The sequence below is a fragment of the Mercenaria mercenaria genome, chromosome 13 (genome assembly GCF_021730395.1).
Source record: "Mercenaria mercenaria strain notata chromosome 13, MADL_Memer_1, whole genome shotgun sequence".
Taxonomy (NCBI): Eukaryota; Metazoa; Mollusca; class Bivalvia; order Venerida; family Veneridae; genus Mercenaria; species Mercenaria mercenaria.
In genome coordinates this window covers 64,918,223-64,936,157 of record NC_069373.1, presented here as the reverse complement: position 1 = coordinate 64,936,157, position 17,935 = coordinate 64,918,223, and the positions used below count along the sequence as shown (strand labels likewise).

At 35.4% G+C, this 17,935-nt stretch overlaps 1 protein-coding gene and 1 long non-coding RNA gene across 2 annotated transcripts in view; both read right to left on the bottom strand.

The window, feature by feature from the left end:
- Positions 1-1,644: 1,644 nt before the first annotated feature.
- LOC128547976 (uncharacterized) lies at positions 1,645-5,598 on the bottom strand. Its single transcript, XR_008366837.1, has 2 exons — positions 4,894-5,598; positions 1,645-4,741 (listed from the first exon to the last, which is right to left on the bottom strand). It is a non-coding gene; the product is annotated as an uncharacterized LOC128547976 (long non-coding RNA).
- A 4,860-nt stretch (positions 5,599-10,458) lies between these two features.
- The window catches only part of LOC123528810 (cAMP-dependent protein kinase type II regulatory subunit-like), a 125,403-nt gene continuing 117,926 nt past the window's right edge, over positions 10,459-17,935 (bottom strand). Inside the window, exon 13 of the mRNA XM_045308817.2 lies at positions 10,459-13,765. Within this exon, the coding sequence (XP_045164752.1) occupies positions 13,635-13,765 (131 nt within the window). The 3' untranslated portion in view covers positions 10,459-13,634. The remainder of the gene's footprint in view (positions 13,766-17,935) is intronic.

The window sequence follows — 17,935 nt, the reverse complement described above, 5'->3', positions numbered from 1 at the left end:
CCTTTAACCTCTAAGTATGACCTTGACCTTAGACCTAGGGACCTGGTTCTGGCATGTGACAATTCGTCTGATGGTGGTGAACATTTGTGCCAAGTTACATTACAATCCCTCAATGCATAAAGAAGAAATGCTCCAGACAAAGTCATTCTTGAATTTGACCTTTGACCTCTAAGTATGACCTTGACCTTAGACCTAGAGCCGGGGCTTTGCGCACAACATGTTGTCTCATCCAGGGAAATGTTTGTGCCAACTGATATTTAAATCCTGTTATGCATGACAAAGTTATAGACCGGACAGGAAAAAAATCTTACTGACCTTTGATCTCAAAGTGTGACCTTGACCTTTAAGCTAGGGTTCTGGGTTTTGCGCATGACACATCGTCTCATCATGGGGAACATTTATGCCAAGTAATATTGTAATCCTTTGATGGATGCCAAAATTCATGGACCGGACAGGAAAAAAACCCTATTGACCTTTGGCCTCCAATTGTTACCTTGACCTTTGAGCTAGGGGTCCGGGTTTTGCACATGACATGTTGCCTCATAATGGGGAACATTTGTGCCAAGTAATATCAAAATCCCTTCATGGATGACAAAGTTATAGACCGGACAGGAAACAGACTCTGTTCATGCCATGTTAACATTTGACTGCTAAGTGTGACCTTGACCTTTGAGCTAGGGGTCTGAAAGTTGTGCAAGACACGTCGTCTTATTATGAGGTACAATTATGCCAACTGATATTAAAATCCCTTCATAGATATGAGAGTTATGGACCGGACAGGAAAAAAGCCCTGTTGACCTTTGACCTCAAATTGTGACCTTGACCTTTGAGCTAGGGGTGCGGGTTTTCCGCACGACACATCGCCTCATCATGGGGAACATTTTTGCCAAGTAATATTAAAATCCCTTCATGGATGAAAGAGTGATGGACCGGACACGAAACAGACCCTGTTCATGCCATGTTAACATTTGACTGCTAAGTGTGACCTTGACCTTTGAGCTAAGGGTCTGAAAGTTGTGCATGACACATCATCTTATAATGAGGTACAATTGTGCCATGTGATATTAAAATCCCTTCATGGATGGGAGAGTTATGGACCGGACAGAAAAAAAGCCCTGTTGACCTTTGACCTCCAATTGTGACCTTGACCTTTAAGCTAGGGGTCCGGGTTTTGCGCATGACACGTCGTCTCATCATGGGGAACTTTTGTGCCAAGTAATATTAAAATCCCTTCATGGATAAAAGAGTTATGGACCGGACACGAAATTGCGGACGGACGGAATGACAGAATGACGGAATGACAGAATGACGGAAAAGCGCATTCCTATAGTCCCCGAAACTGGTTTTCAACCAGTAGGGGACTAATAAATTCACATGTCAACAAACTTGAGGCTTTTCACTTGGAGCTCTAGTTACGCATATTGAAGACTAGTCAGATACCCAATCGAATCCACTTGTACCCAGTCAGATTTCTGAGCTCCATTGAACTTCAGAACTGGTGACCATAGTTCTAACCATTCAATATCAGTGTTCAGTTGAAATTAACCACAGACTGCCCCCTCAGTCCCCAAAAGAAAGTGCTTAAAGTGTTAGTACTGGCCTTTTCGAGTACCAAAACAGGATTTGAAAAAGTAAAACTACAGATAAAATAGAAATTATTTATTGAACATTAATATAACATTGGAAAACATACTCCCAAATTTCATCATTTAACAAATTTCTACTGACAATCATTCCTTGAAATAAATTAAAACATTAAAAACATTTACAATATTACTAAGTACCAGAGTCCAAAATGGACTCCGAGTCTCTCACCTGGGTATTAGAAATAGAAAATTCATACTATGTTAATATGGGTATAGTCATATTTTATCAAGAACCAATCTTTTTGACAAAAGTAGGTTAATGACACACAGAAAGGCATTATACTCTTTCATGAAAAACTTTCTACAGTTTCTAGAAAATATAAAAAAGATTGGCTATCTACACCTGAAATGTCTGGGGCTTCTACCAGGTAAGAGAGAAATGAAATCTACAGTAACACTTGTACATACTCATTACAATCACATAAATGGAAGGTAGTAGGGATTTATATGAAAATGGTGCACTGGAGTGTGTAGTGACAATAGGAATGGTTGGACACTGTGACAATGAATTTTAAGGTAGTTCTGCATGTCTGATAAACCAGAAGTAATGGCGTAACATCATGATAACATAGAATAACACCTGGACTGGGTATATGGAAATGAGAAATGTTTCTATGAATAAATGGCAACCTGTGAGTAAATATTTAAACCGCAATGTTACTATCTTTCTAAAAAGGACATATGATATTAAAACCTTCGAATTTAAATAATGTCTTAAAACCAGCGTGTAATGTGCAGATCTCTTTAAATATGTACAAATACCTAAATAAACAAGCATGGGGACCAATATATTTTGTACATTTTTTTTCATCATATCACACACCATTATTTACTTACAACTATGAGAATTTTAAATTCTTCATTACAGAAAAATTTCTATTATCAAAAAAGTGATCAAAACCGTGTTTTCCATAGCTGCATATTAAGAAAACATGTGAGGTCCAAATCTTTAAGATCAAAATCAAGCACTCCATCCTATCTTTTTTATTTGCCAAATTTTCTAAATATATTCTTAAGTTTTAAAAAATTAGAGTTTAATCACATTCTACAATATATAAAAAATTTTGATCCATGCAGAACTACCTTAATGAATCTAGGATGATTATTTTCCATTACTCAGAACAATATTTTTTACCTTGTATATTTCGGCCGTATCGCACAGCCTTCGTCAGCAAAGTGCCTCGTCACTGTTGCATAGTGTCACGTGACAATTGTTGATCACTTAACCGGGATGAGGGGCTGGAGTTACCTCCAGCTTACAACACTCTCCTAGTGTTACGTAATCACCAATTGTAACATGACGCTATGTAACACTGACTTGGCACTTTGCTGATAAAGGCTGTGCGATAAGGCGAAATATACAAGGTAAAAAATATTGTTTTGAGTAATGGAAAATAATCATCCTAGATGTACAATCCAGAACAAGAGAACAACCTTCATAGTTGTACCTTAATGAAAGTAAAATGTTCATTCACCTTAATGAAAGTAAAAAGTTCTGAAATGACTATCAAAGTTCATGTTTCTCGATCATTTATATTCTGATTCAAATCAGTCTTTCTATACAATAACAAGAAACGCGGCAATGCCACGAAACCAGGTTTTCAACACTTTTCATAAGAATAAAAAAGTGTACTGAATCACAGTGCACCACAACCCTAACCCTAACCTAACCCTATTTTTAGTAACAATGACCTTGACCTTGATCCCAAAAACCCCAAAATCAATCCAAAGCTACAACTTTATATAAGTTTTCTATACACCAAGTTTCATCATGATAGCTCATTCCTAAGTTAAGTTATTGACTGGAAACCCTTTTTCTATTTTAAGTAACAGTGACCTTGACCTTGACCCCAGAAACCCCAAAATCAATCCCAGCCTTTGTCTTGATACAAGCTACATACATACCAAGTTTTATTCAAATATCTTTACCGAAACAAAATTTATTGACCGGAAACCCTTTTTCTATTTTAAGTAACATTGACCTTGACCTTGACCCCAGAAACCCCAAAATCAATCCCAGCCTTTGTCTTGATATAAGCTACATACATACCAAGTTTTATTCAAATATCTTTAATAAAACAAAAGTTATTGACCGGAAACACCAGTTTGACGCCGCTGCCCGCCCATCCGCCCGCCCGACCAACGACATACCCCAATCTAGTAACTCAGGTTTTCGTTGAAAACCTGGTTAAAAATACAGCACTAAGGACTACTCTACTGATCAATGCCTTTAACCTTTGTCAGAAAGGTCAACTGAGTCTGAAATGCAAGAGACAATAACAACAAAAGTTGAGCCACTGAGCTTTTTAAAAAGTAAAAAAACAAGCAAATTCAATGAATTGGAATCCCCCGCCGAAAGGGTCAGAGTTCATGAATGGCAAAAAAATATATCCAGCAAAAAGTTAAGAATGTTACCAAGAAGCAAACAATTTCATTAGTCAAAATCAAATTAAAAGAAAATGAATGGTTTGTTTGGGTGGGGCTGGGGGGGTGGGGTGAGGATACAACAGTTTACATGTTGATTATAAATATTGATAGAAAATGAAAAATGAAAAAAAAAAAAAAAAAAAAAAAAAAAAAAATGGGGGGTAGGGGGGGGGGACCAAGGTAAGTGGCGACCAGGTGTAGGTACACAACATCACATGTTTATAATAAATGTTCATGGAAAAGAATGAAAGAAGTTTAATGAAATTCTTCCAATTGGTTGGTTTGTTATGTACAGATCTGTGGATTTTTAAACAATTAAAGGGCAATAACTATATGGAAAATTGACCAATCAAAAAAAAAACTTGAAGGGCATCGTCGCAGTATCTTGGTTCATGTCTGTTTCAAGTTTGATGAAATTCTACCTGCTAGTTACTGAGAAATGGCTGCAGATGGACATTTTTCATTAAATCAAGGGCAATAACTCTGACGGAAATTGACCTATCAAAAAAAAAAACTTGACGGGCATCAGCACAGTATCTTGGTTCATGTCTATTTCAAATTTGATGAAATTCTACCTGTTAGTTACTGAGAAATGGCTGCAGATGGACATTTTTTATTAAATCAAGGGCAATAACTCTGAGGGAAATTGACCAATCAAAAAAAAAAAACTTGACGGGCATCAGCACAGTATCTTGGTTCATGTCTATTTCAAATTTGATGAAATTCTACCTGTTACTTCTGAGAAATGGCTGCAGACGGACATTTTTTATTAAATCAAGGGTAATAACTCTGAGGGAAATTGACCAATCAAAAAAAAAACTTGACGGGCATCATCGCAGTATGTTGGTTCATGTTTATTTCAAGTTTCATGAAATTCTACCAAGTAGTTACTGAGAAATGGCTGCGGACGGACTGACGGACGGACAACGCCATTTCAATACCCCCCTCCCGATTTCATCGGCGGGGGATAAAAAAATGAAAGTGTAAAAGATTTTGTATAATAATCATGACAATGCTCTGTGATGCAAGTGCTGGTCTAATTCATTTACATCGAATGGCTGGAACAATTTTTACCAGACGTAATTCACAACAAGTACAACACTTTGGGAATCAGCAATATTGAGAGGGCAACTGGAAGGGAAATGAAAATTATATGACTGTATTATGATATCTCTTTATCACATTTTTCAAGTGGTAAGTTTCAAGTTCCTTTTAACCTTTGACTACATGAATTCTGTATACATTTCTTTCAGTGTCTTTCTTGGCTCCGATTATCTAAAGAGAAACAAAGTGACATAAATTTATATATATATTTTTTTCAGATAATACACAGACTAAAGACAAAGGTGACAAGCCAAACTTGATATTAGAAATGTGGTATATAAAATCTTCAGGGTGCCCATACAAAAATGGAATCTAAATGCCTTTGTGAGGTAAAAGTGTATACAAGTGGGGATAAGGTGCAAGCTTAGTAGTACATTATATAAGACTTAAAATTAAATTCACTAACAAGTTAAAAAAAAAGAGACTGATGGCCATGAATCGCTCACCTATCCCAAAGAACCCAGTGTATGAATGAGTTTGAATGCTCGTTATTCTATATTTGACATAGTGACCTATTTTTTTGAGCACAGTGACTAGAATAACATCAAGATAAAAAACTGACCAATTTCATGAAATCCAGTTGAAAAATATGGCCTCTAGAAGGTCCAAGCTTTTCTATTATTTGACTAATGACTAGTTTTTGAAGGCATCGTGACCCACTTTTAAACTTGACCTAGATATCATCAAGGTGAACATTTCATACCATTTTTTCAAGAAATGATCATGAAAATATGGCCTTAGAGAGGTCACCCAAGTTTTGCTATTTTCTGACTATGCTAAGCAAAATTTTGCCCGCACATGACCCAGTTACGAACTGACCTAGAACATCATCAAGCTGAATTTACTGCACCATTTTTTGAAGATCCATGAGAATATGCCTCTAGAGAGGTGACAAGTTTTTCTATTTTTAGAACCTCTGACCCAGATTTGACCCCACTGTGACCCATTTCGACCTGACCTAGAAAATCAATCATAGTGCATTCGACCAATATTCCAGAAGATCTCATAAAAATTGGCCCTAAGACGTCACAAGGTTTTTACTATTTTAAGATCTACTGACCTATTGTGAACCCACGTGGACCAGTTTCGAACTTGATCTAGTATTCATCAAGTATAACATTCTGACCAATTTTCTGAAGATCCATGAAAAATATGCCTACTAGAGAGGTCACAGAGTTTTCTCTATTTTTAACTACTGACCTAGTTTTGACCGCAAGTGACCAAGTTTCGACTTGACCTAAGATTATTTTCAAGGTAACATTGACAATTTTTCATGAAGATCCATTGAAAAAATGCCTCAGAAGGTCACATTTATTTTTTCAATATTTTGACTATGACTAGTATGTAGATCACATGATCAGTATTGAATCTTGACCTAGAATCATTTAAGTTTAACATTCTTGACCAACATTCATGGAAGTATCTCTGAAAAGTAGGCTAGAATACAAGTTATTCTATTAGAACCCACAGACTATTTATTTACCCACTGCCAGTTCGAACTTGACCCTATAATAGGTCAAGGTGAACATTGACCCAAATTCTTAAAATCCATTGAAGAAATATAGCCTATAAGAGTCCAAGTTTTTCTTTTTTAGAACCTAATGACCTAGTTTTTTGACCCTGACATTTCGAACTACCTAGTATCAACAAGGTGAACATTCTAAAACAATTTCATGAAGATCCATGAAAATAATGGCTCTAGAAGGTAACAAGTGATTTTTATTTTTAGACCTACTGACACAAGATGTTTTGCCCACGTGACTCCCAGTTCGAATGACCTGATATCATCAAGTGAACACTGACCAATTGGCATGAAAACTGTGAAAAGGCACTCTAGAGAGGTCTTTCTGATTATGGTGACATGACCATTTATAGGCACGTTAAACCATTTTCGAACTGACCTAGAATCATCAAGGAACATATATGACCAATCAAAGATCCTTGTCAAAATATGTACTCTAGAGTGGTACACAAAAAAGTATTACGGAGCACGGAGTACGTACAGACGACCCGCAAATCACAAAGCTCGAACCTTTAACTTTTAACAGGTGACATAAAAAAGCTCTGGACAAATAAAATACATCTCCAAAGATCTCTTTATAAAGAACATAAGTAATACAGTCTATAATGTACATGATATGAGTCCACTGTTTGAAAATTGCCCCTAGGAAAGTGCATGAAATCAACATGTCAATTTTCAATTAGTTGGGTTTATCTGAAATTTCTCCTTGCTTCCAATCACTCCAGACTGATTTGAGCAAATAAAAAACAAGCTAAGAAATAAAACCTGTAACACAAATATACTCCATTGAAAAAAAGGCAGTTTTTTTAAAAATAAACATCCACTGCAAAAACATGAGACAGGTCCAATTATCCCAAACAGAAGCTATGAACATTTTCTTGAGCACAGAAGTACTAAGTTGAGTGAAACTCGCAACTATTTACCTTTAATATAATATACATCATATTAAAAGTGTGGTCTATCATTCAATTTGGGCAGTATCATTTATTATTCAAAGAAATGATCTGAAAATTTATTGACTTAATAGCGAACATTGCAGACCAAATTGAGCTGTAGGCTCACCTTGGTCTGCACTGGATGCAAAGGCAAAATCACTTGCCTCCAGCAGGCAAAGGGTTAAAAAAAACTAAAAAGACATAACCCTTAAATTTGTATGTTTCAACAATCTTTCAGTAGTGACTTTACTGTACTTTTTTTTTTTGGAAAGGTATTCTCTTCAATTATGACTATTTGGTGGTAATAGATATTGTGAGAAGTCATGAAAATGTTGAAAAGTAAATACTCTGACAGATGTGCTCTCACTGTGACGCCACATCTATGAGCCGCACCACGAGAAAACCAACATAGTGCATTTGCGACCAGCATGGATCCAGACCAGCCTGCGCATCCACACAGTCTGGTCAGGATCCATACTGTTCACTAATGGTTTCTCTAACTGCAATAGAGTTTGAAAGCGAACAGCATGGATCCTGACCAGACTGCACGGATGCGCAGGCTGGTCTGGATCCATGCTGGTTGCAATTGCACTATGTTGGTTTTCTCATGGCACAGCTCATATAGTCATTATTCTGTTACTAAACAAAATTTGTATTAAAGTTTTCACATCAGCTTAATGTAAGTGATATGCACTAAACTAAAACTAAATGGAGGTAGTTAAAACAAAAACATGATTACACTGTATATGTGCATGGCAAGCATAGACATTAATATAATCTCTGAAGCTAGTATAATATGGTAAACCAGCAAAGTAAAGTTAATATGTTAAGATTTGATTTTGTCCACTGTATACCCCAAATAAACTTCTTATATAATGATCTGCACTTACCTAAAAATTCATCGAAAGTACATTTATTTTCTGTCAAATTAATTTTGAATTGGCTAGTATGTCAGTTATCAGTTTTTTAATTGTTGATTTTTTTTTTCTGAAAAGAAATCAAATTTCAAGACTGATGTATGAAACATTCAGTTTATGAACATTAATTAGGAAGGGCCCCTTATTCTCGTGTAAACAGTAACTGAACATAAAAATGTTACAATAAACACAAGGCAGACTATTCTCATTTACAACTGCAGTTATTACGTTACCCTATTAAAGAGGTAAGCTAAGAAATAACAAAATCTCTTAAAAAATAACAAAACAAAATTGTAACCAAAAAATAGAAAAGAGTTCCAATTTTGTTTTCATTCAAATACATAACTGCCTTTGATATATATTTATACTTTTACACCTTACCAACAATACAACAAAAACCATTTTATGAAACATTGCAAATACATGCTTCTGAATATGGTAAATGCAATTTCAGATTTTTTTTTAGGATAAAAACACAACAAAAACAGCAAAGAATCTGTTGTTGCCATGGCAACAGATGATCATGTAGCACCAGTTGCAGAAAGAAAAACTGGAAACATTCACATGTTACACTGCAGCCAAAACATGGGCTATAATAACTCGTACACCAGCCACTACATCAACAATCACTTTCTGAGTACAATGGGTGACATACCAATAACATTAAACCATCTCATAAGTCGAAGCTGATCTGAACACTTCATAAGAACATATAATGTATCCTACAGAATGTGTCTTGTCAAATATTTTATGTTACTTCTAGAGTATAAACACAAAAACACTAATTCGGAGACACATGGTATGTACATGTATTACAGATCTACACATACTATGCAAATGCAACAAACTTTCGAACCATTTTAAACTTTTTTTTTTTTCAAAACAAAGCAGTTATTTACCCCTATTAAACATGTCAAAAGTAACCTCCCTTGAAAAATATGAAATACATCTGTCCAGAGTAGTCTCCCTTCAACAAATTACAACTTAGTAGGTCAATGACAAGTCCTTATTTAATGGTAACACAGATATTTGGAAGATACAGCACTGCTTCAAAGACTAAATATACCAAAAGCATATTCTTTACAAACAGACAGACTAACCGATGGATGCATTTAATTTACATTAGATCTGGTGAGCTATAGATGGAACATCACTAAAAAAAATCTATCTCCCTCCCTCTCTCTGTCTCTCTGTCTTGTGGAACAAATGAATTAAAGCAAATTCTAAAGAAGGGTAAATTATTGTTCTAAAAAATGCTGCAAAAAAAACACAACATATTAGTAATTTCTTTTAGAGCTATAACCCAAATATGACAACTTTAAAAATCTTCACAGTAAGATCCAAACAAGAGATTGTATTTCAGTTTAGTGAGGAAGTATTATTCATTCAACTACTGTGATATCATTAATATTCGTGGGGGACTAATTTTCGTAGATTTCGTGGTTGAGCCAATCCACAAAATTAAATCCCAACAAACAAGTAAAATTCCCATTCATTTTATGTTCTTTTTTTGTTGGTTTTAATGCCGCACCGACACATGATAGGTCATATGGCGACTTTCCAGCTTTAATGGTGGAGGAAGACCCCAGGTGCCCCTCCGTGCATTATTTTATCACGAGCGGGCACCTGGGTAGAACCACCGACCTTCCGTAAACCAGCTGGATGGCTTCCTCACATGAAGAATTCAATGCCCCGAGTGAGGCATTTTATGTTCAAAAGTTGAAATCCACGAATTCATATCCCCACGAAATTGCCATTTTGACAAAACCACGAAATTTCATGCAGAATGAGAAAAAGGCCATGCTTTCCGATTTATTTCCATTTTTTGAAAATGAAGAAAACGCTAACAATAGAAAATGTGACCAAGTGAGTTCTTAGCCATATTTATAAAGAAAAAAACACTTGAGTAACATATGAAATGTGTATAATATCACCAGCGCTCATTAGTCATGCACTAGAAGCATGATGTGAAATAGACAGAATTTAGTAAAATTATAAAACATACTCATGAAAAACAACTGAAATACCAGTAGTATGAATTTATCACTTTTGATATACAATAAATATATCTTTCTTCTGTTGATGCTTCACAGACATTTGAAAATCTGAGTCTGTTTTTGACATATTTCATTATTACAGCATAATTCAACCATATAGCACAAAGTCAGAGACAGATTATTGTGACTGTCCAGAAGACATTAAGAGTCTTGATGTAAATGTTCTCATTAATTCTCACCATTTGCTTCTGGTTCAACATGTGTACATATTTAAGTATACTGCAACTTTAAGTGGACTAAAACAGAAAGTAACAGACATTATCTTTAAAACTTGACTGGCATTTAAAAATCGAGAAATTGTCTTTTTCCGAGATAATGTTCTCAGGTTCATTAACAATTCCACTGAAGCTCATTAATAATAGTTTATTAATATCAGAAAACTGTTAAAAAACCAAATTCTAATGAAAAAAAAAAAAAAAATTTTACAAAGGAATAATGCTTATATTTGTCAACCAATACTGAGATCATATAAGTATTAACAGGACTTATTTTAAAAACTCCAAACACTTTATAATGCAACAAAGGGATGGGAATGTTATAACGAATGTAATTACACTTGAATATTCAATCGTAACAGAAACTGTGTAATCTGTCTGTCTAAACAAGAAGCTGCGTTCAATAAATGCTTGATGCCCCCAGTGGCATCCTTGTCGATATAAAGCAACCTAAGTCCATAATGAGGTCAAGGTCAAACTGAGGTCAGGTGATGTTTGAAGACGAGGAATGGTCACAGATTACATCTGCATTAGGATCAAGTCATTCTAGTAAGGGGTATTGATGCTAGACGAAACAGTCCCATTTGGTTAACCAAGAGATGGCCCATACAAAGCAACCTAAGTCCAAAACGAGGTCAAGGTCAAGGTCAAACTGAGGTCAGGTGATGTCTGAAGATGAGGAATGGTCACAGGTTACATCTGCATTAGTATCAAGTCATTCTAGTAAGGGCTACTGATGCTAGACGAAACAGTCCCATTTGGTTAACCTCGTACGGACGGACAGGGCAATCACTATATGCCTCCCGCATCAGTAGATGCCGGGGGCATAAAAACAAAAGTGGACCAATGTATTTCTACTGAGCATGCTCACACCCATATCTGTAACAGGGTGGCAAAACATAAATGAGACAGTTTCAAAATGTCATGCATTTTTAGTTTGACAAGAGATACTGAAAAAGAACTGCATGGTTCTTTCACAACATGCATAGCTTTCACTCCTCAATGGGTATGACAAACATCTGACATGGTATCAACAGTCATCCCTAAACACTAAGCAGGGTTTTTCTTATACATGTACATCTAAACAAATTTTCTTCTGAACACGATATCTGGTGACACTATACCATGTCCAGCACCTCTATGTAACAGCAGTTAAAAGGTATTTATGTGTATGCAATTATGTTCTAAACATTATCAAAGAATTTCTGCAATTAATGCAATATACATTAGGCATGAACACACAAATGAATATTTTTCACTATATTTTGAATGGCAAGATAGTTTATGAGAGCTTTGTGCATGTATTCAAAAATATGTCCTTGTCCAAACAATATGTAGCAATGCAAATTCAGCAGCTGTTTAGCCTAGAAAAAGTTTCTAATACAGTATAACCTCTGTTAGAGATACCTGTAATAAGCAAATACTTCCCTACAACAGGAGATATTTTCTTTCACGATAGATTTAATTTTTAGTCAATCTACTTTACCAAAGCAACAACCTGTATACAACAAACACATTGCAGTCTGTAGAAATTGCACTGTAGTAGTTTTGAGAATACGGATAAGACTTTGTATGTCTTAAAATACTTAAGGTAAAAAGTACATGTTTTTACTCTTCCTATTAACTTTTGTCTTACTTTCCCTGAAAGTTGAAAATATTCTAGACAGCAGCTAAGGAAGTAAAAATTAGAAGTAAAATCAGAGGTTGCTATTATTTCCCTTTCCATCTCATTTAGCAAGAAAATATGAAGTACACATCATTTGTCCTGTTATTTTAGTACAACTTAAACTTATTTACGACTACAATAAAACACCTCTTTAAAAATACACATTCACAAAAGAAGAAAAGTGACATTTGTTTTTAAAGTTTCTTAAAAACTAATGAAGCTGTAGTGTTTATATGTAAACAGTACAAGAAAATGATGACCTGTCAAGACAGGTTACATACTTGAGATCTACATCTTCAGTAAAAGTTTGATTTAAATAGACCGGAATATTATATACCCATCTTTTATTACCATCTTTCTCCATTGAACAGTAAAAATCTTGCCAGTCTGGACTGCCCTATTACTGATTAAACTTTATAATGAGGAATACTGACTGTGGACAGAACAAAATTTACTGTTTTAATTACTGCAATCATCCATACAGACATACTATAAAATGTCTATTAATACAGACAAAATTACCTCCCCTTCCACTCATTTTATCCATTTCATCAAGGTAGACAAAATTGGCTTCATTTTTCAAACAATATCCCTTAACAAAATCAATGGGTGGACTTTGCTAGCCTTGGTCAATTTAAGTAGGGGGTAAGGGAACTTTGGCCTACATCGGTTTGTCTATATTCTGCCACTTCATAGTAAAGGATGAAAATGGTTACAAAAGACATGTACATTTTACGTAACAGACCTACTGGCAATCAAGACAACAGTAAACAGACAAGTTCATCACATTTTTTGGAAGTTAAATATGTTATCAAACACATCTGTCCATGAACAGTAACAAAAACTACAGACAAATTGCACTACAGACAAATGGCAAGCTGTTCATATTCCATAAATATTTCTGTTACTTGTACATCCTTCACACTGAATAAATAACTCCATGCAAGTAAATTGTCATCATCTGGAATATAATTATCATTTAAATTTTTGTTTTTTCTCCTGGACATTTCAACTGGGAATGTGCTCAACAAAGTATATCCCAGTATCGCCTTATACAAAAAAAATGGATGAAAAATCTACAATGGTAATATTGCTTAACAATAAAAGGAATAGAGAGAGTAAATGGGCACGATATGGCTGAAGTTCTATCGCAAATCACTGATGGCTGCTTTAGAACCAAATACGGAGACGAGTTGTTCTTCATAACTGTCTATACTTCTCTTCATGATGTCCATACAAGGGCCTAGCAGACGCTCGAATGCTTGAACATCTAATACTGAAATATACAAACACATTACTTATGATTTTTAAAAAGTGTAGACCTAATGCTGTGAAATCATTCAATTTCATGGGCACCAAAATTTCCTGGTTTTGGTCAAACTTTGTGTGGATATGGACTTGTGGATTTCAAGCTGTGAACATAAAATGAATGGGAATTTTACCTGTTAATTTGGGATTATGTCTGCAAATTTGCTAAACTGAGAAATTCAAGAAAATTATTACCTACAAAAATCAATGATTTCACAGGATGTGAGTTAAGACTAAACTAGAGCTGCTTTGAGAAAAGTGCATGTCTCCCACAACAGCCTAATCATCTGAACAGTTATGTATCTGAGTCAACCATGGATCAATACATGTATCACTGGCATCTGTGTACAGAAGGATTTTTGGTAATATAAGGGCCATAATTCTGAAGTGCCAGGGCCGATTTGGCTAGTTATCTAACTCAGGCGAGGACTTATTGGGAAACACATTTTGTTCAAGCCTGGTGAAGATCAGATGAGAAATGTTCGACTCAGAGTGCGGACAAGACTTGTGCCAGACACACACAAATGTTCGACTCAAAGTGCAGACAAGTGTGTACAGAGAGATTTTCGGTAATTCAAGGGCCATAATTCTGAAGTGCCTGGGCCAATTTGGCTAGTTATCGAACTTGGCCGAGGACTTATTGGTAAACACATTTTGTTCAAGTTTGGTGAAGATCATATGAGAAATTTCGACTTAGAGCGCGGACAAGACTTGTGACAGACACACACATAAACACACACACAAAGATGGGAGTAAATCAGTATCTCCCACATCACTGTGTGGTGGGAGACGTAATAAGGCCAATGTAGTACACACATTCTGGTTATATATCAACCCTGGTTTTCCCTGGGAGCAGACTTAATTTTCACTGCATATGTTTTGCCACAATGTTCCAGAAAAAAAAATCAGGTCGAACAATGTTTACTAACACCATTATAGGTATACAGCAGTTAGTTAACCTAATCAGTGTTCTGGACTCATTAGACCTGTGTTCCTCAAGTAACTAACAACTTTCTCACATGGAGAACATGGTGTGCCAGTCATCACAGAGAACATGGACCTTGCCTGAGATTCAAACCTTTCACCCATTGACAGGAAGTTTTGTCCATCTTGAAGAAAGTCAGCATAAAAACTATCAAATCTGGTAGTTAGAGGACACTGTTACAAGTGTAAAAGTTCAATAACAAGTCATTTATTATATGATAATGTCACAATATTATTAATGAGGGAGGTTCAACAAGTTCTGATATGGTGGTTATACCAGTTTTACTAGTAAAGCTAACGGTGTCTGAAGTTTTGTATAAATGTCAATTCATCTATTAAGACATCAAAACTAAAAATTATTGACAAAATAATTATTAAATTTTGCATGTATGGTCAAGGTGTTGCAAGGGTCATGATGTTAATGTCACATTTCTCTGAATGCAAAACTGGGTAGTTTATGTCAAAGCCTCTAAAATTATGCAAAATACGAATGCTTCCGCTAATGTTCAACAATTAAGCTTTACCACATACCTTTTAATTTGAAAGTGGTAAGTAAGTATTCATATAAACGAGTTGTTATTTGCTCTTGTATAAAAAAAACTTCAAATGTGTAAGATGTACAGTGCAAATGATGCAACATCTTGATTGCACATACAAATGAGGGGAACAAAATACCTGATTCATGAAATATTTCCAAATTTTATGAGTAATATACATTACTGAATGTGAAAAGAATATGAAAACGTTATAACCTCCTTATCAGAACTTTTTGAACCTCCCTTGAAGTATCATGTGAATTGCTTCAAGTGGAAAAGGACTTTGAGTCAAGTTTTGGGAAATCCCACTTGTCACCTATTACTGTAGTAGGTGTTATGTCAAGTATAAACTGTTATCTTTATCAAATACTTGTGCAGGACCTTGCTTTAACAGTGTGATAAAATGAATAACCTGTATATCAGCATTATTTACAAAACCTTTTTGTTGGGTTTTGGCGGTAATACAGTTAGCAGTGTTGCAATGTAAATTTGGTTCTATTCCTAGCTGCAAATGAAATAAATTACACTAAAATACATGCTCCCTACTGTAAATCTGGTATTATTCGCGGTGTTTATATTTTCGCTATTTTTTTCGCGAATCGGGTGCATCGCGAAATCATGAATCCGCGTAAATAACCTTCCATAATATACAGACATCTGAAAAAATGTCTAAAATACCGTCAAGTTCAGCAATGAATACTAGCTGCATGTACATCACTGTCTACAATATTGAATGTTTTTCAATTCATTTCACATTGCAATATATTATGAATGATTCATGTAGAATATACAGCTTTTAACGGCGAGCATCTCCTTGATGCACTTCGTATGTGTCAAACAAGCAGAGCGCGTGTTGCCCGATGGGAAGATCCATATTTTTTTTACACATTTTGTTTAGGCAACAATATTGATTAGCGGATAATTTATCATACCATTGTATTATATACTTGTACGTTAATTATTTATGAAATGGCTGTAACAAACTTTGAACATTTTATCAGCTATCAAGTGTAATAAGAATAATCGCCAGTCAATTGAGTAAGGATCCAAAGACTCAATTATTTCAGTTTGTGTGAATAAAGTAACTGATTGCTAATACGAAATAACCGTTACGGACCATGTGTTTTTAAAGTACGGTACTAAACAAGAGGGCCATGAAGGCCCTGTATCGCTCACCTGACCTATTGACCTAAAGATCATCAAGATCAACATTCTGACCAAGTTTCATTAAGATATGGTCATAAATGTAGCCTCTAAAGTGTTAACTAGCTTTTCCTTTGATTTGACCCGGTGACCTAGTTTTTGCCCCCACATGACCCAGATTCGAACTTGACCTAAAGATCATCAAGATTAACATTCTGATTAAGTTTCATGAAGATACAGTCATAAATCTGGCCTCTAGAGTCTTAACAAGCTTTTCCTTTGATTTGACCTAGTGACCTAGTTTTTTAACACACCCTGACCCAGATTTAAACTTGACCTATAGATCATCAAGATTAACATTCTGACCAAGTTTCATTAAGATATGGTCATAAATGTGGCCTCTAAAGTGTTAACTAACTATTCCTTTTATTTGACCCCCGTGACCTAGTTTTTGACCCGACATGACCCAGATTCGAACTTGACCTAAAGACCATCAAGTTTAACATTCTGACTAAGTTTCATGAAGATATAGTCAAAAATGTGGCCTCTAGAGTGTTAACAAGCTTTTCCTTTGATATGACCTAGTGACCTAGTTTTTGACTCCATCTGACCCAGATTTAAACTTGACCTAAAGATTATCAAGATTAACATTCTGACCAAGTTTCATTAAGATATGGTCATAAACGTGGCCTCTACAGTGTTAATTAGCTTTTCCTTTGATTTGACCCGGTGACCTAGTTTTTGACCCGACATGACCCAGATTCAAAATTGCCCTAAAGATCATCAAGTTTAACATTCTGACTAAGTTTCATGAAGATATAGTCATAAATGTGGCCTCTAGAGTGTTAACAAGCTTTTCCTTTGATATGACCTAGTGACCTAGTTTTTGACCCCACCTAACCCAGATTTGAACTTGAGCTATAGATCATCAAGATTTGACCAAGTTTCATTAAGGTATGGTCATAAATGTGGCCTCTAGTGTAAACTAGCTTTTCATTTGATTTGGCTTGGTGACCTAGTTTTTTATCCTACATGACCCAGATTCAAACTGGACCTTAAGATCATCAATATTAACAATCTGACCAAGTTTCATGAAGATACAGTCATAAATGCGGCTTCAACAGTGTTAACAAGCTTTTCCTTTGATTTGACCTGGTGACCTAGTTTATGATCCCAGATAACCAAATATCGAACTCGTCCAAGATTTTATTAAGGGTAACATTCTGACCAAGTTTCATTAAGATTGGGCCAAAAATGTGACCTCTATAGTGTTAACAAGCTTTTTCTTTGATTTGACCTGGTGACCTAGTTTTTGACCCCAGATGACCCAATATCGAACTCGTCCAAGATTTTATTGAGGGTAACATCCTGACCAAGTTTCATTAAGATTGGGCCAAAATTGTGACCTCTAGAGTGTTAACAAGCTTTTCCTTTGATTTGACCTGATGACCTAGTTTTTGACCCCAATGACTTAA